General features: G+C 55.8%; 3 protein-coding genes across 5 annotated transcripts; 1 reads left to right on the top strand and 2 right to left on the bottom strand.

Moving 5' to 3' along the window:
• Positions 1 to 359: 359 nt before the first annotated feature.
• Positions 360 to 10255, bottom strand: Nfkbid (NFKB inhibitor delta). 3 transcript variants are annotated; one of them, XM_021641091.2, is made up of 12 exons: positions 10160 to 10255; positions 8909 to 9009; positions 8684 to 8744; positions 7974 to 8185; positions 7149 to 7336; positions 6951 to 7056; positions 6703 to 6849; positions 6536 to 6587; positions 6307 to 6455; positions 4364 to 4480; positions 3942 to 4106; positions 2530 to 3136 (listed from the first exon to the last, which is right to left on the bottom strand). In XM_021641091.2, the coding sequence occupies exons 4-12, from the start codon at positions 7977 to 7979 to the stop codon at positions 3083 to 3085; spliced, it is 984 nt and encodes a 327-aa protein (XP_021496766.1). In that variant the 5' UTR covers positions 7980 to 8185; positions 8684 to 8744; positions 8909 to 9009; positions 10160 to 10255; the 3' UTR covers positions 2530 to 3082. The 3 variants fall into 3 exon arrangements, 2 of the variants coding, with proteins under 2 accessions (XP_021496766.1, XP_060222635.1); XR_009585406.1 differs by lacking the exons at positions 8684 to 8744; positions 8909 to 9009; positions 10160 to 10255 and adding an exon at positions 360 to 775 and having other exon boundaries at positions 2993 to 3136; positions 7974 to 8106; XM_060366652.1 differs by lacking the exons at positions 3942 to 4106; positions 8684 to 8744; positions 8909 to 9009; positions 10160 to 10255 and having other exon boundaries at positions 7974 to 8106.
• On the top strand, positions 10248 to 13546 carry Hcst (hematopoietic cell signal transducer). Its single transcript, XM_021641134.2, has 5 exons — positions 10248 to 10386; positions 12213 to 12372; positions 12665 to 12688; positions 13056 to 13187; positions 13415 to 13546. The coding sequence occupies exons 2-5, from the start codon at positions 12330 to 12332 to the stop codon at positions 13453 to 13455; spliced, it is 240 nt and encodes a 79-aa protein (XP_021496809.1). The 5' UTR covers positions 10248 to 10386; positions 12213 to 12329; the 3' UTR covers positions 13456 to 13546.
• A 126-nt stretch (positions 13547 to 13672) lies between these two features.
• On the bottom strand, positions 13673 to 17784 carry Tyrobp (transmembrane immune signaling adaptor TYROBP). The gene is made up of 5 exons (XM_021641115.2): positions 17502 to 17784; positions 17033 to 17059; positions 16767 to 16901; positions 16187 to 16230; positions 13673 to 13909 (listed from the first exon to the last, which is right to left on the bottom strand). The coding sequence occupies exons 1-5, from the start codon at positions 17560 to 17562 to the stop codon at positions 13844 to 13846; spliced, it is 333 nt and encodes a 110-aa protein (XP_021496790.1). The 5' UTR covers positions 17563 to 17784; the 3' UTR covers positions 13673 to 13843.
• Between the last annotated feature and the right edge of the window lie 772 nt (positions 17785 to 18556).

The following is an 18556-nucleotide window of genomic DNA, read 5'->3' as shown; positions in this document are numbered from 1 at the left end:
GCCCTAAAATACACTGATATGGTGTAGTGGTTATTTTTATTTTTATTTTTATTTTTATTTTGTGACCAGCTACCCGAAAGAAACATCTTGAGGGCAGTGTTTGGCTCACAGTTTCAGAGAATTTGGTCAAGGACCTACTGAGAGTCAGTGCTGTCATGGCACCAGGAGCATACGGCAGAAAAGCTTCTTCATGATGACAGGGAGCATGGAAAAAGAGGCCAGGGCAAACAGCCCCTGCAGATAAGCTTCCAATGACCTCATTTGTCCAGATAGACAAATTGTCCACATGCAACCTTTGACCATCTACCAGGAACGCCATTATACTAGGAACCTATCAAAGAGTGTGGCCATTTGTTCACCGAGTCTTCACTGTCCTCTCTGGAAACACCCTCTCAGGCACACCCAGCGCTGTTCTATCTCCTAAATGCTTCCTAATCCAGTCAAGGCGACAGAACAAACCCTCATGTATATACCTGGTGGCCCATGAGGGTCCACACACCAGAAAACACTGTTGGGCAAAGGGGCTGTCTGGATTGGGGGCGATGGGTGACTCAACGGGGTAGAGAGACAGATGGCTGTGGGGCAAATCTGAGAAGCAGGCTTGGTGGATGCCCCGTCTGGCTTTGAGTTTCTCTGGAAGCAGATGCTGAGGACACCAACGGCGATTTTTACGGGGAGAGCACAATGGTAGGAAGGCTGCAAGGCCACAGCCAGGGGAGGCCAGGAAAGAGAGGCTGTGTCACCAAGTGCCACCGGGAGGCGGAGGAGCTTGATTCTGTAGAGGGAAACAGGGAACAGCAAACCTTTACTCCAGAGTCAAATCAACCGGGAGATGTGGGACCTGAGGCATCGTATGTATCACTTCCTGTCTCATTAGTTGAGGGTTGTTAGGTTAGAACAGGAAGTGGGGTTGATACCCCAGAACCGGCTTCCTTCCTTCCTTCCCTTCTTCCTTCCTTTTAATAAAATTAAAAATATTTTTAAATATTTATTTATTATGTACACAGTGTTCCATCTGCCTGAACACCAGAACAGGGCAACAGATCTCACTATAGATGGTTGTGAGCCACCATGTGGTTGCTGGGAATTGAACTCAGGACCTCTGGAGGAGCAGACAGTGCTCTTAACCTCTGAGCCATCTCTCCAGCCCCCAAATTAAAAATATTTGAGTATTTTCTCTATAGTCCAGGCTTGACTCAAACTTGAGTGCTGTGTGCTATGGCCCTCATTTTTGTTTGTTTGGTGTTTGGCCAGGGCTAGAGTTTTTGTTTGCTCATTTGTTCGTTTTTGTGGTTTTTGTTTGTTTGTTTGTTTGTTTTTTGAGACAGGGTTTCTCTGTGTAGCCTTGGCTGTCCGGGCTGTCTTGCAGACAAGGCTGGCCTTGAACTCACAGAGATCCGCCTGCCTCTGCCTCCCCAAGTGCTGGGATTGTAGGTGTGCACCAAACCCAGCTGTCTATTTTTAGACAAAGTCTCAGTATGAATTTTTGGCTGCCCTAGAACTTTCTAGTTAGACTGGCCTTAAAATCAGAGATCTGCCTGCCCTTGCCTCCTGGGACTAAGGGTATGTGCCACTGTGCCTATCAACACAAGGCAGAATATCTTTCCATTGAGCCGAACCCCAGCCTCTCATTAGTGGATTCTAGGCAGGGGCTCTACCACTGGGCCACACCCCAGCCCCTCACTAGGGGATTCTAGGCAGGGGCTCAACCACTGAGCCACACCCCAGCCTCTCATTGGGGGATTCTAGGCAGGGGCTCTACCACTGAGCCTCACCCCAGCCTCTCATTGGGGGATTCTAGGCAGGTAATCTACCACTGAGCCACACCCCAGCCCCTCATTAGTGGATTCTAGGCAGGGGCTCTACCACTGAGCCACACCCCAGCCCCTCACTGGGGAATTCTAGGCAGGGGCTCTACCACTGGGCCACACCCCAGCCCCTCACTAGGGGATTCTAGGCAGGGGCTCTACCACTGAGCCACACCCCAGCCCCTCACTGGGGGATTCTAGGCATATCCACCACTGAGCCACACCCCATCCCCTCACTGGGGAATTCTAGGCAGGGCTCTACCACTGAGCCACACCCCAGCCCCTCACTGGGGGATTCTAAGAAAGGACACCATTATTGAGCCACACCCCCAGCCTGATAAGCACCCTAGCTTTGAAGTCCTCTTACATCTTCTGTTGTTGTTTTGAGACATGGTCTCATTATGCAGCTCTGGCTGCCCTGGAACCCGATATCTAGACCAGGCTGGCCTCAAACTCATAGACCCGCTTGTCTCTGCATCCCAAGTGCTGGGATCAAAGGTGTGTGTCATCACCACCCTGCTTGTCTTCCCACATTTTACAAGGGGGACTGGATACCAGTTGTCTGAAATGTCAGGGCCAGGAAGGGACAGCCATCTGAAAATCAGAAGAATCCCCTCACTAGGCATTGGATCTGTCCCTAGCCCTTCTATCATCCAAATGTGACCCCTACGTGCCACTTTCCTGCACCGACGCTCCCCAGTTTGAAGGGCACCACACAGTCTGAGACCAAATTGAGTTTAATTGGCAGCTACAGGGATACACAGGTCAAGGGGATAGATTCACTGAGACATTGAGCCTGGAACATTGAGTTCTAAGTGACAATGCAGTCAGGACTCAGAGCCCGTTAATGCCACTTTTCCGACACCTAAGGGGTGTGGGTCCTGGGGAGGGACACTGATGGGATGGTACTGGGATGCCTCAACTCTCATGGAGGCCCCACTGGGGTTTCAGGGGTGTGAGACTGGGTCCGGGGGGGTGATCGTAACCGATCCAGAGAGAGTTAAAGGTTCCTACGGCGTTTCACAGAAACGGTCAAGTGGGTTCGATTTCACAGAAATCATCTAGACAGCCCCTTGTAGGGGGAGGAGGTATCACGTGACCCCAAATATTGGGGACCACTCACCTCTCCCAGTGCCACTCTGAGGTTTTAATGTAAGACCCTAATGGCAGGATATTACACATACGTTATCACGGATCTGCGACATGAGCATACGCTGACTGTCCCACGGGACGGTGGGGACTGGAAAAATCAGTCCAGGTTCTGGATTTCAGTCCTAAGAGGACAAGCCTGGGGGTGCCGCACGGCTCCTCTTCAACAGCTGCCGGAGCTAGGGACAAAGAAGAAAAAAGGCAGAGTGAGGTATGAGGGAGGCTGGGTGAGGGCTTTCAGAGCTGGGGTCACGTGTGGAGCCTACGGGGTGCCTTGGGTGGGGTGCTGGCGAGGGAGAGACTGAGTGCAGTCAGCTGGGTGGCAAGGTCGCAGCTCTAAAGTCAAGGGAGGGATTGAGGCGCCGTGTGGTGGTCCAGGCCTGTCACCCCAATACTTGCAATGGCTGAGGTTTGGGTGGGGGTCAGGGGACACCGTGGACTATACACTGAAACCCACGTGGGGTTGGGGTGAGCCTTTGTTCAGACTCTGGTAGAGACCCGAAAGCCAGGAAGGTTTTGCTGGTTGGAGTTCCCACCTTGGGGCCAGCATTGTTGGGAGTCAAAGGGCAGAGGCCAGGGTCAGAAATCACACTGAAGGTCAGGATCCAGGGCGAGGGACAGGAATAGGAGACCTCGGTGCAGGACTGAAGGCCACACCCTAAGCTCAAGACTCAGGGTTGAGGGTACAAAGACAGGAAGTCGGAAGGAGTCGTCATATTGAAGGAGAGGGTCCGACTGTAGGGTCAGAGGCCACGGTTTGGGGTAGTTTGGGTTTTCCTTCTTTGTGAGGCAGGGTCTAACTACGCATGCCAAGCTGGCCCCCACTCTCACACTCTCCTGCCTCAAGTGCTGGGATAATACTAGGTCACTCAGCACTGGCCCTCTTTGGAGAGCCACCTTCCAAGACTGAATGCCCCCCTCTAACCCAGTGTTGGGTGCAGTTAAGGGCACCCTAGCCAGCTCAGAGGTCAGGCCGGTGCTCACCCCCTCAGGGCCCGGCCCGGGTCGCAGCAAGTGGACTGGCTGCTCATTCTCCAGGTTGCGCAGCGTGGGGTCCGCTCCAGCGGCCAGCAGGTGGCGCACGATGGCCTCCTGGGGTGGCCCAGGGGGCAGGGCAGCAGCCATGTGGAGGGCCGTGTTCCCATGCGCCTGTAACCACAAAGGGAGGGCTGAGCCCCAGGGACCCAGACCCGAGCCCCTGGGTCCTCTGCGCTCACTTCCGGTCCTGCCACACACATTCCCATTCCCCGCTCCACGGCTGCACCCCACCCACCCCGGTACAGAGGGCACGCTCCTTTCACACCTGCAAGTACCCCCCCAGACATCCACAGCTCACAGAACCCCTGTGCCCACTCGCCCCTTGCTACTGTAACTCAGAGCACCCACACACCCACGGCCAAGCCCACCTTCATATTGACAAAGGCCCGCAGGTCCCCCCTCGGCAGCCCCAGCAGCAACTGAACCAGGGGAGGGTTGGCGGCCTGGACAGCCAAGTGCAGAATGGTCTTGTTGCTCTTGATCTCCTACGAGAAGAATGGCAGAGGTGAGGCCCCTCTTTCACCCACACCCCCTCCTGGCCAGCCTTACACAGACTGTGTAAGCACAACAAGGCGGCTAAGGGAGGCCGTTTGTAATGTATGCGTCACTCGACTGCCCATTCAGTGAGAGCGCTTTCCGGTTCAGGCGTCTCTGAGAAGAAAGGTGCCGTTTCTGGTCCCTCCAAGGGGCTTTCTGGGCTGGAAGTTTATAGTCACCTGGCATCCTAATGTACCCGGCTCACACGGACTATACCATATCACAAGTACAGGAGCTGGGTGTGCTAAGCAGCAGACAAGTCCAGATACGCTGCGACACCGTATTTCAGAGCAGTGGATCTCAACCTTCCCAATGTGGGGACCCTTTAATACAGCCCCCGATGTCGGGGTGACCCACAACCATAAAATCATCTTGTTTCTGCTACTGTTATGGATCATATTATAAACATCTGATAGGCAGGATAACTGATATGTGGCCCCCAAGGGGTCATGACTCACAGGTTGAGAACTACCGTATTAGAGGGATTTTTTTTTTCCTCTAAAATAAAACTTTACCACATGCCTTCAAGAAACCTAGGGTCTCCAGCTTTTTTTGCCCTTCACTGGGGGGTTCTAGGCAGGGGCTCTACCACTGAGCCACACCCAGCCCCTCACTGAGGGATTCTAGGCAGAGGCTCTACCACTGAGCCACATCTCAGCCCCTCACTGGGGAATTCTAGGCAGGGGCTCTACCACTGAGCCACACCCCAGCCCCTTACTGGGGGATTCTAGGCAGGGGCTCTACCACTGCAACAAGCAAGAGGAAACCCTAGGTTCTACTCTCAGCACCAAAAGAAAACGAAAAGAAAGCCGGGAAGAAAGGAAGAAGGACAAATAGTTATGCAAATAATTATATGTTTGTATTTGCTTAAACAGCAAAGGACAGGGACTGGCCCTAGCGGGGCAGGTCTATTAGCCCACCACCTGTGAGGCTGAGGTAGGAGAATGGTGAATTTGAAGTCAGCCTGAGCTACATAAAGAGACCATGCCTAATGATAATGAAGAAGAAGAAGAGGAGGAGGAGGAGAAGGAGGAGGAAGCAGCAGCAAATAACAGGTTTCAGAGCTTGCCTAGCCCACACTAGACCTTCGGTTAAATCCTCAGCACCAACAAAAACTTAAAACTAAAGGGGAAGTGCGTGAGAGGAGGGGACAGTGGGAGTCGCTGTGAGCACTGATTATGGACGTGACGTTGGCGCACAGGGTGCACATCACAGAATTTGTACTTAATTCACCTTCAAATTCGTGTTTGGAAGAATAGTTCCTTAAGCCTGGGGCAAGGAGAAGGTGGGCTGGACAGCAACCACAGGACGGCCTCCCTCCGAGGTTCAGAACCCCTGAACTAAAACACTAATGTTTAAAACTAAGTGACAGTGAGTCCCCTCGGCCTGCCCATTGGAGGTGCCCCTAGCACTGCAGAGGGGGACTAAATGTAGAATTAAGAGCCAAGTTCTAGGGTCAGATTCCCTCCCTGCGTTCTAATTCCCTCCCCAACACAAATGCTCAGTCCCTTGGGCCTCTGTTTCCTCATCAATAAGATGTAGAAGGTAAGAGCACACACCCGAAGGCGGGAGGCGAAAGCAGCCCCCTCAGTCCCTCAGCGCTTTCTAAGATCAGTAACATTTACGTGGGCCACTGGGGCTCGGAGAGGTGGAGGAGCACACTCAGCGTGACACACAAGGAGAGGCAAGGTCGGCATCCAGTGGCCTAGTCACCCAGGTGGCGCTCTGCACACACTTTCCTAGGGCCTGCCATCCCCACGCCAGCCACGCTTACCTGGCTGGTATGACTGGCACCCATTTGCAGCAACATCTGCACACAAGCCAGTCTGTCTCGGGCTTGGGAACTCAGCATCCTTGGACAGACAGTGGGTGGGAACATAGCAGCGTTGAGAGCCAAGATGGCCGTGTGGAGGGGGGTAAGGCCTGTGGAAGGGACACGGTGAGGGACCCTGCCCAACCAGCCAGCCTGCCTGCCGCACCAGCCCTGGCTACGACTGGCTCACCTTCAAAGTCTCTGGCTTCCAGGTCTACTTGAAGGCCTGATTTAAACACAGCCTGGGAGAAGAGGAAGGAGGAGAGCTGTGGGAGGGTCTCTCTAAACGAGGTCCTCAAAACCAGGATCTGGATAACCGGTCCACCCCCACGCCCTGGATTTTCCAGCTGGCCATACCGAAAGGACTCCTGGGAGCCCGTAGGTGGCAGCCACATGCAAGACAGAACGGCCCTGATGGTCGGTGGCGTTAGGCTCCGCTCCCAGGCTCAGCAGGTCTCCCACGATCAGCGGCTGGTTGGCAGCGGCTGCCACCAGGAGGGGCGTCTGTGAATCACAACGGAATCAGCCTGGACTCCCGGGGCCCTCCCCTCTGAAGGTCAGGTGCCCTCCTCCCCAGGGGCGAGGTCCGGGCTCCTGGCCCTTACCTTGCCTTTATGTTCACGAATATCCAGCTGTCGGTACATCTGGAATACCTCCGCTGCAGCGTACGCTGCCCAGCGCAGCCCCCGAGCGGCAAACAGGTGCAAGAGCCTGAGGACGGGTGGGGGTGGACAGCAGTGAGAACAGCCCCCACCCCCGGGGGAGCCAGGAGTCTGGAGGTCACCCTGTGCCCCTGTACTCACGTGTCTCCTTCCTCATCCTGGGCCAATAGCTGTTGGGGCCCCAGAGCCAATATGTGAGCTCGCGCTGTCTCCAGGGAGGGTCCGGTAGACAGAGGCAACTGTGGGGATCCTGAGGGGAGGCCAGCGGCTACCCAGGATCCTACCTGCGACAGGGAAGGTTCTGTATAGAGCTGGGTCTCCAGAGAGTCCTAAAAGGTACGGGGGAGAGGGAGAGAGCGAGGCAGCTGAGAATTCTCATCACACACAAGACACTTCAGCTTCACCATAAGGGAGAGGGATTTTTTTTTTTTGGTGGGGGGAGGGGATGCTTGCTTTTTGTCTTTTGAGAGAGGATCTCACTGAGACGCCCCAGCTAGCCTTGAACTTGAAGCAGTTCTCCTGCCCCAGCAGCCTGACTGCTGGGTTGTGAGCTCAGCTTGTTTTGGTTTCTCCTTTGCTATGCTACCCAGGCTGGTGTCAACTCACACCAAGCTAGCTTAAAACGTCGATCCTCTTGCTTCTGCCTCCCGGCTGCTGAGACTGCAGGCTTCAGCCAGTACTCCTGGCCAGGGGTGGCATCTTAAACCAGTGCCTGACATCCCAGGATACTGCACAGATTCCCCACTTCCCATTCCTACCCCATGGAGACTGAACCCCATGGCTTCACACAGGCTAGGGAAGAGCTTGACCATGGATCGATATTCCAAATACTCTTTTTCTTTTTTCCAAAGATGAGGCCTCCTGCCTCTGCCTCCTGAGTAGCTGGGATGACAGGCCTACACCACCAGGTTTAGCATAAATGGGAATTTTTTAAGCGCCCCTTAAGTATCTGTCTCTAGAGTTTACCTCCATCCCCAGGGGAAATGGGCCTGACCGGCCTGGGTCTGATGGTGTGTAGAGATCAGGAGTCAGGAAGCCTTCAGCAGCAGAGTACGGGCAAGAGCTGTCTATATAGGTAGCATGGATGCTAGGGTCCCAGTCGGCAAAGCCTGAAGGGGGAGCCAGGTTGCCAGGTCCAGAATCCACAGTCTCTTGGAAGGCGGGGAAATGGGTATGGCCTGAAAGCAGGAGGGGACAGGACCAGCCTGTTACTAGAGCCTGGAGTCCTCCCCAGGGACAGGGAACCTGGCATCTGCTGAGGTACTGCCAACTCGGACTCTGAGACACAGAAGCACTGGGTCCCCCAGTCCTGGGATACCAACAAGTGGGAAGCCTGACCTCCTGGGTCCCAAACAGCTGGGATCTGGATTCCTGGAGTGTCAAAGCTCAGGGTCCTTGAAGGACTATATTCACGGATGAAAAACCAATGTCAAACCCCAGGGTTTTCTGCTTTATTTTCTTTTTTGAAGACAAGGTGTCTTAGCTAGCTCTAGGCAGCCTACAACTAGAGGGTAAACAAGCATGGCCCCAAACCCAATGGCAACCGCCCCCCTCAACCTCTGGAGTTCTGGGAATACAGGCCGTGCAACTATGGCAGGCTGTCCATCACTGCCTGGTCCCCAGAGTTCTAAGTATCCAAGAGAAGTTGGGGCTGGGAACTAACTTTCTCTTCTTACCTGCCTCCGCCTCGTTCACAGATGGCGTCGGGGGCTGGACCAGAGGAGGGGAGAAGTGTCCCTTCAAAGTAAAGAAAACGGGACCGTGAGTGAATGTATGCGTCTGGAAGGCTGTTTCAGGTCCATTCCCCACCCGCAGAGCATCCAAGTCAGGACTACAGCTCCCATCCGCCCCAGCGCACGCGGCTTCCCGCGTGGTCCTACACAGGACCGGCAGACACTCACCGGCACCCCGCCCGCTTCTGGCTGCTGCTGTCGGCGCCTCTGTTCTTCCAGAAGCTTCTTGACGGTCTGCGTCGGGCAGTGGCTGCGCTCAGCGCGACACACTGTGTGTGGGAAGGCAGAAGGAAGTCGTCAGGGATGTTTAAGTCACCCAAACGCGCCCTCAGCGGCGGCGCGGGGGCGCGGGGCGCGGCGAGGAGCGGACGTGGGCGCCCTCGTCTCCCTCCCGCGCGGAAAAACTGGAGCACCCCAAAGCCCACAGAAAGAGGTTGGGCGCGGGGCCCGCCTCCGCCGTTTCCTCCCCTCGGCTCCACGCTTTTCCTCCGCCCGCACTTTCCGCCGGCGTAGTGGAAACTGGGGAAGTGGGGAGGCGAGCGCTCCCCCGAAGCATCGCCACATCCGTAAAAAATCCCAACCGGGTCCTAACGCTTGGAGTGGAGGGTCGGGGCCGGGTGGACCCTAGCGTCCTCCGCACAGGAATAAAAATAAAGGGGAGCTGCCACCGTTGCCCCCTCCTCTCCGCCGGGATCCACGAAGTTCTCCGTGATCCAGGGATGCGGATCACGGACGCGCCATCCCGAGGATGCTCGCGGCCCCGCATCCCACAGACGCCGCATCCTCTCATCCAGGCTTCCCCGCTTAGGCTCCAGCGCGGCAAGGGTTAAGCCGGCCGGGGACCGAGTCCCGGGGAGCGGCGGGAGGGAGGGGACGCCGCGCGCCGACGTCACGGCGCTCACGCAAGGGAATCTTCCACCTCCCAGTTCCGCTGGCGCCGCGCGCCGCAGGTGTCCCACTCGGAGGCGGGGCGCGCGGCGGAGCGCGGAGCCCGTGGAATCCCCGGGCGCGGGGAATTCCTGCCCCGGCCCGGGGACACTGCGCCCGCGGGGCTCTGGGAAGTCCCCGGGGCGGGGCTGCTCTCGGCCAGCGTGGACCCCTGAGGTCCAGCACCCGACCCTGGGGACCCGAACCCGCGTCCAGGGCGCACCTCCGCGGACGCAGTGCAGTCTTGGGGGGTCCTCTTACAGAGCCCCCGGGGTCAGACCGCCCAACCCTTGCACCCCGACCCCCAAGGCTCCAGATCTCTCCCCTAATCCCCAGCATCCCCAGGACTCAGGAGTCCAGAATGCCAACCTCTCGCTCTTCATCCAGCACCCTTCAACGCCGGGGACCCCCAAGTCTCAGGGCCCAGCTTACCTCCCCAGGCAACCCTCATGCGCCCAGAAGGCCGCGTGCCTCGCCTTACCCCATCCTTACCTCGCGGGTTCTTGGATGCAGATTGCGGGCCCCCAGGGCCGCGGCCTCGGCGCTGCGCCAGCCTCGCTGCTTCCCCCGCGGAGCCGCCGCCGGGTCCCCCGATCTAAAGCCGGGTCCCCCGCGAGTTTTTAAATTCGAGGTTTGGCCACGCCCAGTTCGAGGCAGGACCCCGCCCACCGTCCTGGGAGTCCCCGGTGTAGCGCTTGAGCAAACTTAAGTCTCTGGAGGTGAGAGCCTGACTTTGAAGGGTCTTATCCTCTGGTTTTCCTGGAAGGGGGTTGCTGGGGGTCCTACCTCTTCCTAGAGGGGGGACACTGGGGACCTGGAATTCGGTGTCTCCGGCTGAGGGGATGCTGGAGGTCTTGACTTGGCTGCGCATAGGCAGGGCAGTACTGTTGGGTCCTGGGGGAGAAGAGGACCAGAGTCCGGACCCCACGGCCCCTTGGAGAAGTCCTTAGGCAAGGGTCATAGAGGTGGCTTAGATCTCTTTCCCACGTGGCCTTTTCTTTCTTCAGAATTAACTTTCATTTATGACATTTTTCTCCCCTTTGGTTTCAGTTTTGATTTGTGTGTGTGTGAGAGAGAGAGAGAGTGTGTGAGAAAGAGGTGGGGGGGTGGGGGGTTGGGTTGGTGAAGCCCGGGCTAGCCTAGAACGCGAGGTAACTGAGGACAATCTTGAACTCCTCCTGATCTTCGTGCTTCTGGCTCTCGCACGCTGGATTGCAGATGTGATCCACCACATCCAACTACCAATTTTTTGTTGCTGCTGTTTTTCTGGGTTAACGGGGTGCTGCTATGGCCAGTTGCTCTAAATGAGGGGGGGAAACGGGTGTGGGTGAGCTTCCCCAGAGCTCTGAAGTCGGCTGGAGAAGCCCAGCCTTTTTGTATGGATTTCCAGTCTCTAATACAGTTGACGTCAAGTACCTTTGTCCGTGGAACCATTTCTCTACGGTCCTCCTGTTTTTGAGACAGGGTCTCCCTGTGTCGTGTGGCTGGCCTGGCACTTGCTAAATCAGCCAGGCTGGCCTTGAACTCACAGCCATCTTCCTCCCTTGGTCTCCCTAGGGTTTGGCGTACAGGCTGGGCCATCGTGCCTACTCACTTATCCATCCCTCTATACTCACTTATCCATCCCTCTAAAGACACTTCGCTGCGTGCTCGGATAGAGAGGTGTGAGCCAAACAGGAATTCCCAGCCCTACTAGGGAACCGACTTTCTCAGTTCCCCAGTTCCCGCTTTGTGACCTTCCTTAGCACTTAACTGTGATGACTAAGTTTCTCTCCTGCTTTCAACACTGTTTCCTTGTGTTGGGCCTCTCCCTCCCTTGCTTCCACCTTCAGCTTCCCTAGCTGGTTCCCTCTCCTCTGGCAGTGTGTGTGTGTGTGTGTGTATGTGTGTGTGCGTGCGCGCCCAGCCTTACGGCTTTAAATTTGTCCTTCAGCCAGCAGCCCTCTCATTTACATGCCAGGACCACACTCATCCCTAAGGCTCTGAACCCCAACTGGGGACATCCACATCTCTAGAGAGATCTACCAGGTGTTTTTTTTTTAAATATTTATTTATTTAAATTTTTATGTATTCGTGATCTGTTTTCACACAGCTAGAAGAGGGGATCAGATCCCATTTCAGATGGTTGTGAGCCACCATGTGGTTGCTGGGAATTGAACTCAGGACCTCTGGAAGAGCAGCCAGTTACTCTTAACTGTTGAGCCGCCTCTCCAGCCCCTATCCGGTATTTTCAACTCAGTGTGCCCTAATGGAGGCAGCCCTCTCTTCTCTAAATCAGCTCTTCCAAACTCTCAACCCACTCTCCATCTTTCTAATGTCACCCAGGCCAGAAACAACAGTCACCCTGGCCCCCTTTCTCAAATGCCCACAGCCCCAAGCGCTGTTGGCTCTACCTCCATCATATTTACAGAATGTCCGTCATGGCCACACCGTGGCCCGCTGCCACTCCCACATGGATGATCACAGAGGCTTCTCTGGGCTCTCTGACTCGCCGGAATTTGTTCCCCAAAGAAAGTCTTAAAGACATACATGTACCCACACACAGGAAGTAGGTGGTATTGTCACCATCGGGTGGCACCGTTCTAGCTGCCTCTCCCCTGCCGTTTCGAGGACTTCCCTGGACCACAGTCTTTGGCCGGATCCCTTCAGGTCCCAGCCCAGCATGGCCCCTCCAGGCCACCTCCTGTTCCTGCTTCTGCTCCCAGGTGAAGCCAGTGGTGAAGGGTTGAGGGGACAGGAAGGCTGCCGTCTAATGTCAGCGTGCAGAGGACAAGCCTTTCTCCCTGTGCCCCTGGGTCCTTGGGGGTTGGGGAGTGCGGGGTTCTGGAGCTGTGAGCTCTCCTTGTGGCCGAGTCACTTCTATTTCCCCTTTCTGGTCGCTGTTTGTGCCCCAGGAAGCTCCTTTCCCATTTACCTCTCCCGTGTGGAGTGTCCCCTGTCCCTACATGTTGGGGACTGCCCCCCCTTCTCACCCCCACTTTCTCGGTCTTTCGACAGTGGCGGCAAGTCAGACGCCAGCAGGTGAGGAATGAGCCAAGCCTTTGACCCTGTAACTTGAAGTCTGGTGGAGGGCACCCCTGGCTCAGGACATTCTAATCCCAGCCCTTTCCGGGTCCCACTGACTCTCCATCACCCGGTGCAATCTGTAACAGATTCCTGGTGTGTCCAGGGCACAGCCCTTCGGGTGTTCTGACAGCCTGGCTTCCTTTAGAACCTCCCCACCCCCCACCCCACCCCGACACATTTCGCATCCTAATCCCAAAGAATCTGGGATGCCTTCCCCAGCCGACCCCTGCGCCCCCTCAGGGATCTTCAGGGAGGCAGGGGCGGGCTCCCTGTGGGCGAATCTCAGCCTCAGCCGCCTGCCGGTCTGGGCTCTAACCCTTAGGTTCCTGCTCCGGATGTGGGCCTCTGTCCCTGCCGCTCCTGGCAGGCCTGGTGGCTGCAGACGCGGTGCTGTCGCTCCTGATCGTGGGGGCGGTGTTTGTGTGTATGCGCTCACTCGGCAAGCCCGCCCAAGGTCAGCCAACACGGGGGCGGGGCCTGGCGAGTGGGTAGCGCTCCCTTGGGAAGAGGGGGGCTCCCGCAAGGGCATCCCCGGGGAAGCCCTGGAGGTGGCGCTTGGGGGAGGTGTCTGAGGAAGCCCCTGAGGAAACCCCTGCTGAGACGGGGGGTCTCCCAGGAGGGTGGAGATGCAGGAAGGGTGGTGGGTGGTCAGGCTTCAGGCCCTCGCTACCCCACCCACAGAAGACGGCAGAGTCTACATCAACATGCCTGGCAGACGCTGACCTCATCCTTGGCTTCCGACCTCTCACCCCGGATCGTGTAGGGGTGGCTGGGGACACGCTCCTTCGGAACTGGAATAAAGCGACACAAATACCTCTTGCTCTCCCCAACGTCTGACTTCCTCCCAGGTCGCTGTTTCCTGACCTAAGACCGGCCTTGGGGCCCCGCGGTTACCCAACGCCTCAGCCCAGTCGCGCGCGCGTGTCACTCAGCCGCGGCTTCTGCTCCGCTTTTATTTGGAGACAGAAACGGGGCAAGGTGGGGCATCTCAGGGAGGGCGCTGCGAGGATCGGGATTCCAGCGGGCATCCCGGTCCCGGGGAGGCCATGCGGAGCGGCCACCCGGAACCCCCGGATCCAGGCGTTAGGTTGCGACGGCCGCGGTGTGGCCTTATCTGTAATACTGCCGCTGTGTGTTGAGGTCGCTGTAGACGTCTGGCCTCTGACCCTGAAGCTCCTAAATAAAAAGATGGTGGCCGTTACTGGAGAGGGCCCAGCAAGTAAAGCAAATCCAGCCTCCTAAGGCCCTTCAGGGTCCCTGGCAGCTTTTTCAAACTTTAAATCATGAAAGAAAACTGGGTATTAGTCAGATGCATTCAGCCTGCCCCTGGCTTCTCTGCCTGGACATTATGCCCCAGCCTCAGGGCCTTTGCACGTGCAATTCCAAGCCCCTCGGAGTTCAAACCTCCTCCGCTGCCCAGTCTCAGTTTCCCCGCATTCAGCTTTTATTCCTACCCCACCGTTATCACATTGGCTTGTTCTGGTCTCTTCACAATGTCACCCCAAAATGATTTTGTTAATTTCCTTCAAATCAGTCTCACCAAGAAGAGGCTATGCCGACCCACGGAGGTCTCAGCCAAGCCACTGAAGGGCAAATAAATCAGGCTGACATTTTGCCCTGAAATTCCCTGCTTCTCAGGGACTGGACAGCCTGCTGGGTCTTCTGGGCGTCAGACTGCCAAACAAGAGATTCTTTTTTGGTTTTTTGAGACAGGGTTTCTCTGTGTAGCCCTGGCTGTCCTGGAACTCGCTCTGTAGAGCAAGCTGGCCTCGAACTCACAGAGATGTGCCTGCCTCTGCCTCCTGAGTGCTGGGATTAAAGACGTGTGCCGCCACAGCCACCCCATCCCAAAGGCTAGGAAGGCAGCTAGAGGCTGGTGGGATGGCTCAGTGGGCAAAGCTGCCAAGCTGGACAACCGGAGTTAAGAGTCCTGAAATCCGCACCGTCTTCTGACCCCACATGGCTGCCAAGGCACATGCACACGATAAATAAATAGTAACATAGATGCAATTCAAAAAGTAAGGTAAAGGTAGGATTTGATATCCTCCTAGTCTGCATACACACATACCCACAGAGGCACATACACACACATACACACACACACAGAGGCACATACACACACACAGAAATAGAGTCTTGACAGATGCATGCCGATGACATTATGGTTTTTAGGCGCGAGTTCAATGACAGTTTGCACTGTCTCCAGCTTTGACTCTTTTCAATTTGGGTTAATTCTATTTATTTATTGGATTCAATCCGGAGCCTTGTGCATGCTAGATAAGTGTAGGCTGGACTGCATTCCCACCCCATTCCACTTTTAACTTTTCTTTTTTTTTCAAAGGCAGGGGTTCGTCTTGTAGCCCTGGCTGGTCTGGAACTCTCTAGGAAAACCAGGCTGGCCTAGAACTCACAGAGATCCACCTGCCTCTGCCTCCCCAGCGCTAGCATTAAAGGCCTGCAGGGCCGCATGCCCAGGACTAATTTTTTTATATCTATATTATATACAGGCCAGACAGGCCATGGACTCACAGCACTCCTGCCTAGCTTCTGGAATCGGCACGAGTGTGCTGATTATTACTGTTTTGTTTTGTGCACACTAGGCAAGTGCTGTGCCGCTGTTGGACTCCCCTACCTTCACCCCTTTCTTTTGAGACAGTGACTCAGTCTGTAGCTTAGGCTATGAACTCACTAAGTAGCCCAGGCTGGCTTCAAACTTCCCATCTTCTGCCTCCCAAGTGCTGAGATCGTTTTGTATTTTTGTGTGGAGTTTTTCTGAGCAGCCTCGCTTTGGTCAGCTGCTCAGAGGAATGCGCATCCTGCTTCGGCACACCGGAACCCTGCTGGAGTACGGCTCCTCCGCACACCACGCTTAGGCTAAATCCTGCCTCATCCAGGGCTCCTCCCAGCCCCGCTGAGGACACACGCCTGACAGAGACGGAGCCCCTCTATTTCCCCACACACAGCTGGAGCTGAGCAGGATGACTGATCATGGAATAAGCTGGCAGACAATCTTTTGTCTTCAAGATGGGGCAGTGCTGGGGAAGGGACCTTAAGATGCCGGGAAGGGTGCTGTGTGTGTGTGTGTATGTGCATGTGTGTGTGTCTGTGTGTGTGTATATGTATGTCTGTGTGCGCATGTGTGTGTGAGTGTGTGAGTGTGTGTGTGAGTATGCACGTGTGTCTCTGTGTGTGAGTGTGCATTTGTGCGTGCATGTGTCTGTGTCTCTGTGTGTATATGTATGTGTATCTGTATGTATGTGTGTGTGCATCTGTGTGTGTATATGTATGGCAGTCTGTTTGTACATGTGTGTGTCTGTATGTACATGTGTGTGTGTCTGTGCATCTGTGTGTGTATATGTATGTATGTGTCTGCGTGTGTGAGAGAGAGAACGATGGGGGTGTGGGGCTAGGATGGAGCAGGAGTGAAGGCGGAGAAGAACTCGCCAGCCTTACCTGATAAGGTGACTCGGTCTCAGCAATGTGCTGTTTCCGGGTCCCTGCAGAGGGATAAAGGGTGTGAAGATGGACTAGTCTGTGGGTTGGCACTGCCTTGTTGTTCAAAACCAGCTCTTCTGAGCAACTTGAGAGGTGGTTCAGCACTTAAGAGCAGGTGCTGCTCTTTCAGAGGACCTGAGTTCGATTCTCAGAGCCCACACTGGAGCACTTGTAATTCCAGTTCCAGGGCATCTGGTGCCATCCACTGGCCTCTGCGGGCACTGCACTCAAATGCACACACACAGATTAAAATAATAAAAACAAACAAATAAATAAATAAGGGAGGGAGGGAAAATACCAGTCCTTCTGGCCTGGAGGTGAAACTCGGCTGGCAGAGAGCGCTTGCAGTTCAAACAAGAAGCCCCGCTTGGCTCCTCAGCATTAGGGAAGGAACACAAACAAACCACACCACCAGCAAACCAGCCCTTCCTTCCATGAGCAAACCTTTGATATTTGTGACCTTGAGGCTCCCCCCATGCCCACCTCCCACCAGGCCAGCGCCCACCAGCCCCCACCAGCCTCCACCAGCCCCACTCACCCTCTGCAGACCCTCGGCCTCGAGGGACCAGGCGGCCCAGGGAGTACACAGCCAGGGCAATGAGCAGTGTCAGAGCCAAGTCACCCAGCACAATCCCAGCCAGTACACCAGGGCTCACAGGAGAGCAGTCGCATTCTGGGAAAAGTGTCACAGGGGGAGGAGGAGAGGGAGCATAGGTTGACAGTCAGGGAGGGTTAGAAGGAAAATGGGTGGTGTGAGGGGGTCTTTGAGAGGGGAGGAGAAAGATTGGGGGTGTCATGGCTTACCACTCTGGGCCTGGACGGGACTTAATCCTAAGGAGGAAAAATTAGGTAAACTGAGAGATGTGGAGGCAGGAGAATCGAAAGGTTGAGGCTATCCTCAACTACATAGCCAATTTGAAGCTAGCCTAGGCTATCTGAGATTCTGTGTTCAAAAGAGAGGTAAATGGAGGCACTGATGGACAACGGATGGAGGAGCCGGAGAAGGCAGGAAAGGGCAGCATCTCACAGCTGGTGCCGAGGCAACCAGCCAGTGTGCAATGCCTGCGTCAGGTTGTCCCGTTCAGATGTCCCTCCTAACGAGCCTGCCAGGTCCCAAAGCTTGGGGCCTCTAGCTCAGAGAGAGAGCTACAGGCTCTAGAGGAACCTTCTTCCGTCCAGCCTTCCCCTTTAGCTGTCCTGTCCCTTCCTACCCAGCCCCGGCCTCCACCAGAGCAGAAGACGCAGGCGACAGCCACAGAAGCCCCCAACTCACCTCCCACGGTCAGGAGGACAGGGAGCAACAGCAGGTGCCAGGAGGGCTCCAGGGTCCCCATGGTGACCAGACGGGCGCCGGACACCTCAGTCCAGGGGCTGGTGGGATGTGGGGTGACGTCCAAGCAAGTGAAGGAGGAAGTCTGAGGTGGGTGGTGGCGGCAGGAGGAGGGACGGCAGCAGGGAGGAGGGACACACAGGCACCCACAGCAGAAAAAAATGCAGCCCAGGGACAGTGCCGCAGAGAAAGCGGCCTGGGGGCTGTGCCGCAGACTTTACGAGGGCTGCCAGGGGCAGATGTTTTCACAGGAGGGACAGTGGGTAACGGCGGTCAAAGTTCAGCCCATCCTCTTCCTGGCTGGGTAGTCTTGAACAAGCCATTTAATCTCTCTGGGCCTTGATGTCTTCACCCACAAGATGGAGAGTCCTTACATAGCAGGGTCATGGGGTCTCAGCCAACTGACGCTCCTGAAGCAGGGCCTGACACACACACCGGCCTTGTAAGCATCGGTACAGCTCTTACTTGGCATTCACATCCTTGCCACGGTCACGGGCTCTCAGAGAGAGCCATCAGCAGGAGCGCTCACGACAGTACACTCCCAAGTGTGTTAAGGCTCCCAGTCCCCACACCATTCACCTGAGGGAGACGCCTTCCTCCCATTTTACCAAGAGGTTAAGATGCTTGCCCACAGCTGCACAACGAAGAAAGACAGACAGGACCCGGCACCCAAAGATGGCCACTTCACTGTTAGAGAGAGAGAGAGAAGATGACCACAGCAAAGCAAAGAGGGTGAGGATTCGTAATGGCAGATGTGCACACCACAGAGACAGAACTGGGGCTTGAGGTGAGGCAGGTGGCGGCCATGCGGTGGCCGCTGGACTGGTGAGTGGGGAGGCAGCTGGGAGCTAGGGCAGAGGGGGGCCTAAGCGGGGAGGAGGCAGGGGCTATTTTAGTCCTCGGTGGGAGTCTAAGCTAGGACTGGGGAAGGAGGAACCTGAGGTTGGAGCCCTTGGGCACCAGCCAGATGCAGGAGGCTCCCCTCCCCCATCCGTGTG

This window comes from Meriones unguiculatus, chromosome 14, assembly GCF_030254825.1.
Source record: "Meriones unguiculatus strain TT.TT164.6M chromosome 14, Bangor_MerUng_6.1, whole genome shotgun sequence".
In the NCBI taxonomy this organism is placed as follows: Eukaryota; Metazoa; Chordata; class Mammalia; order Rodentia; family Muridae; genus Meriones; species Meriones unguiculatus.
Note: the sequence above shows the minus strand (reverse complement) of the source record. Positions and strands in the feature narration are given on the sequence as shown.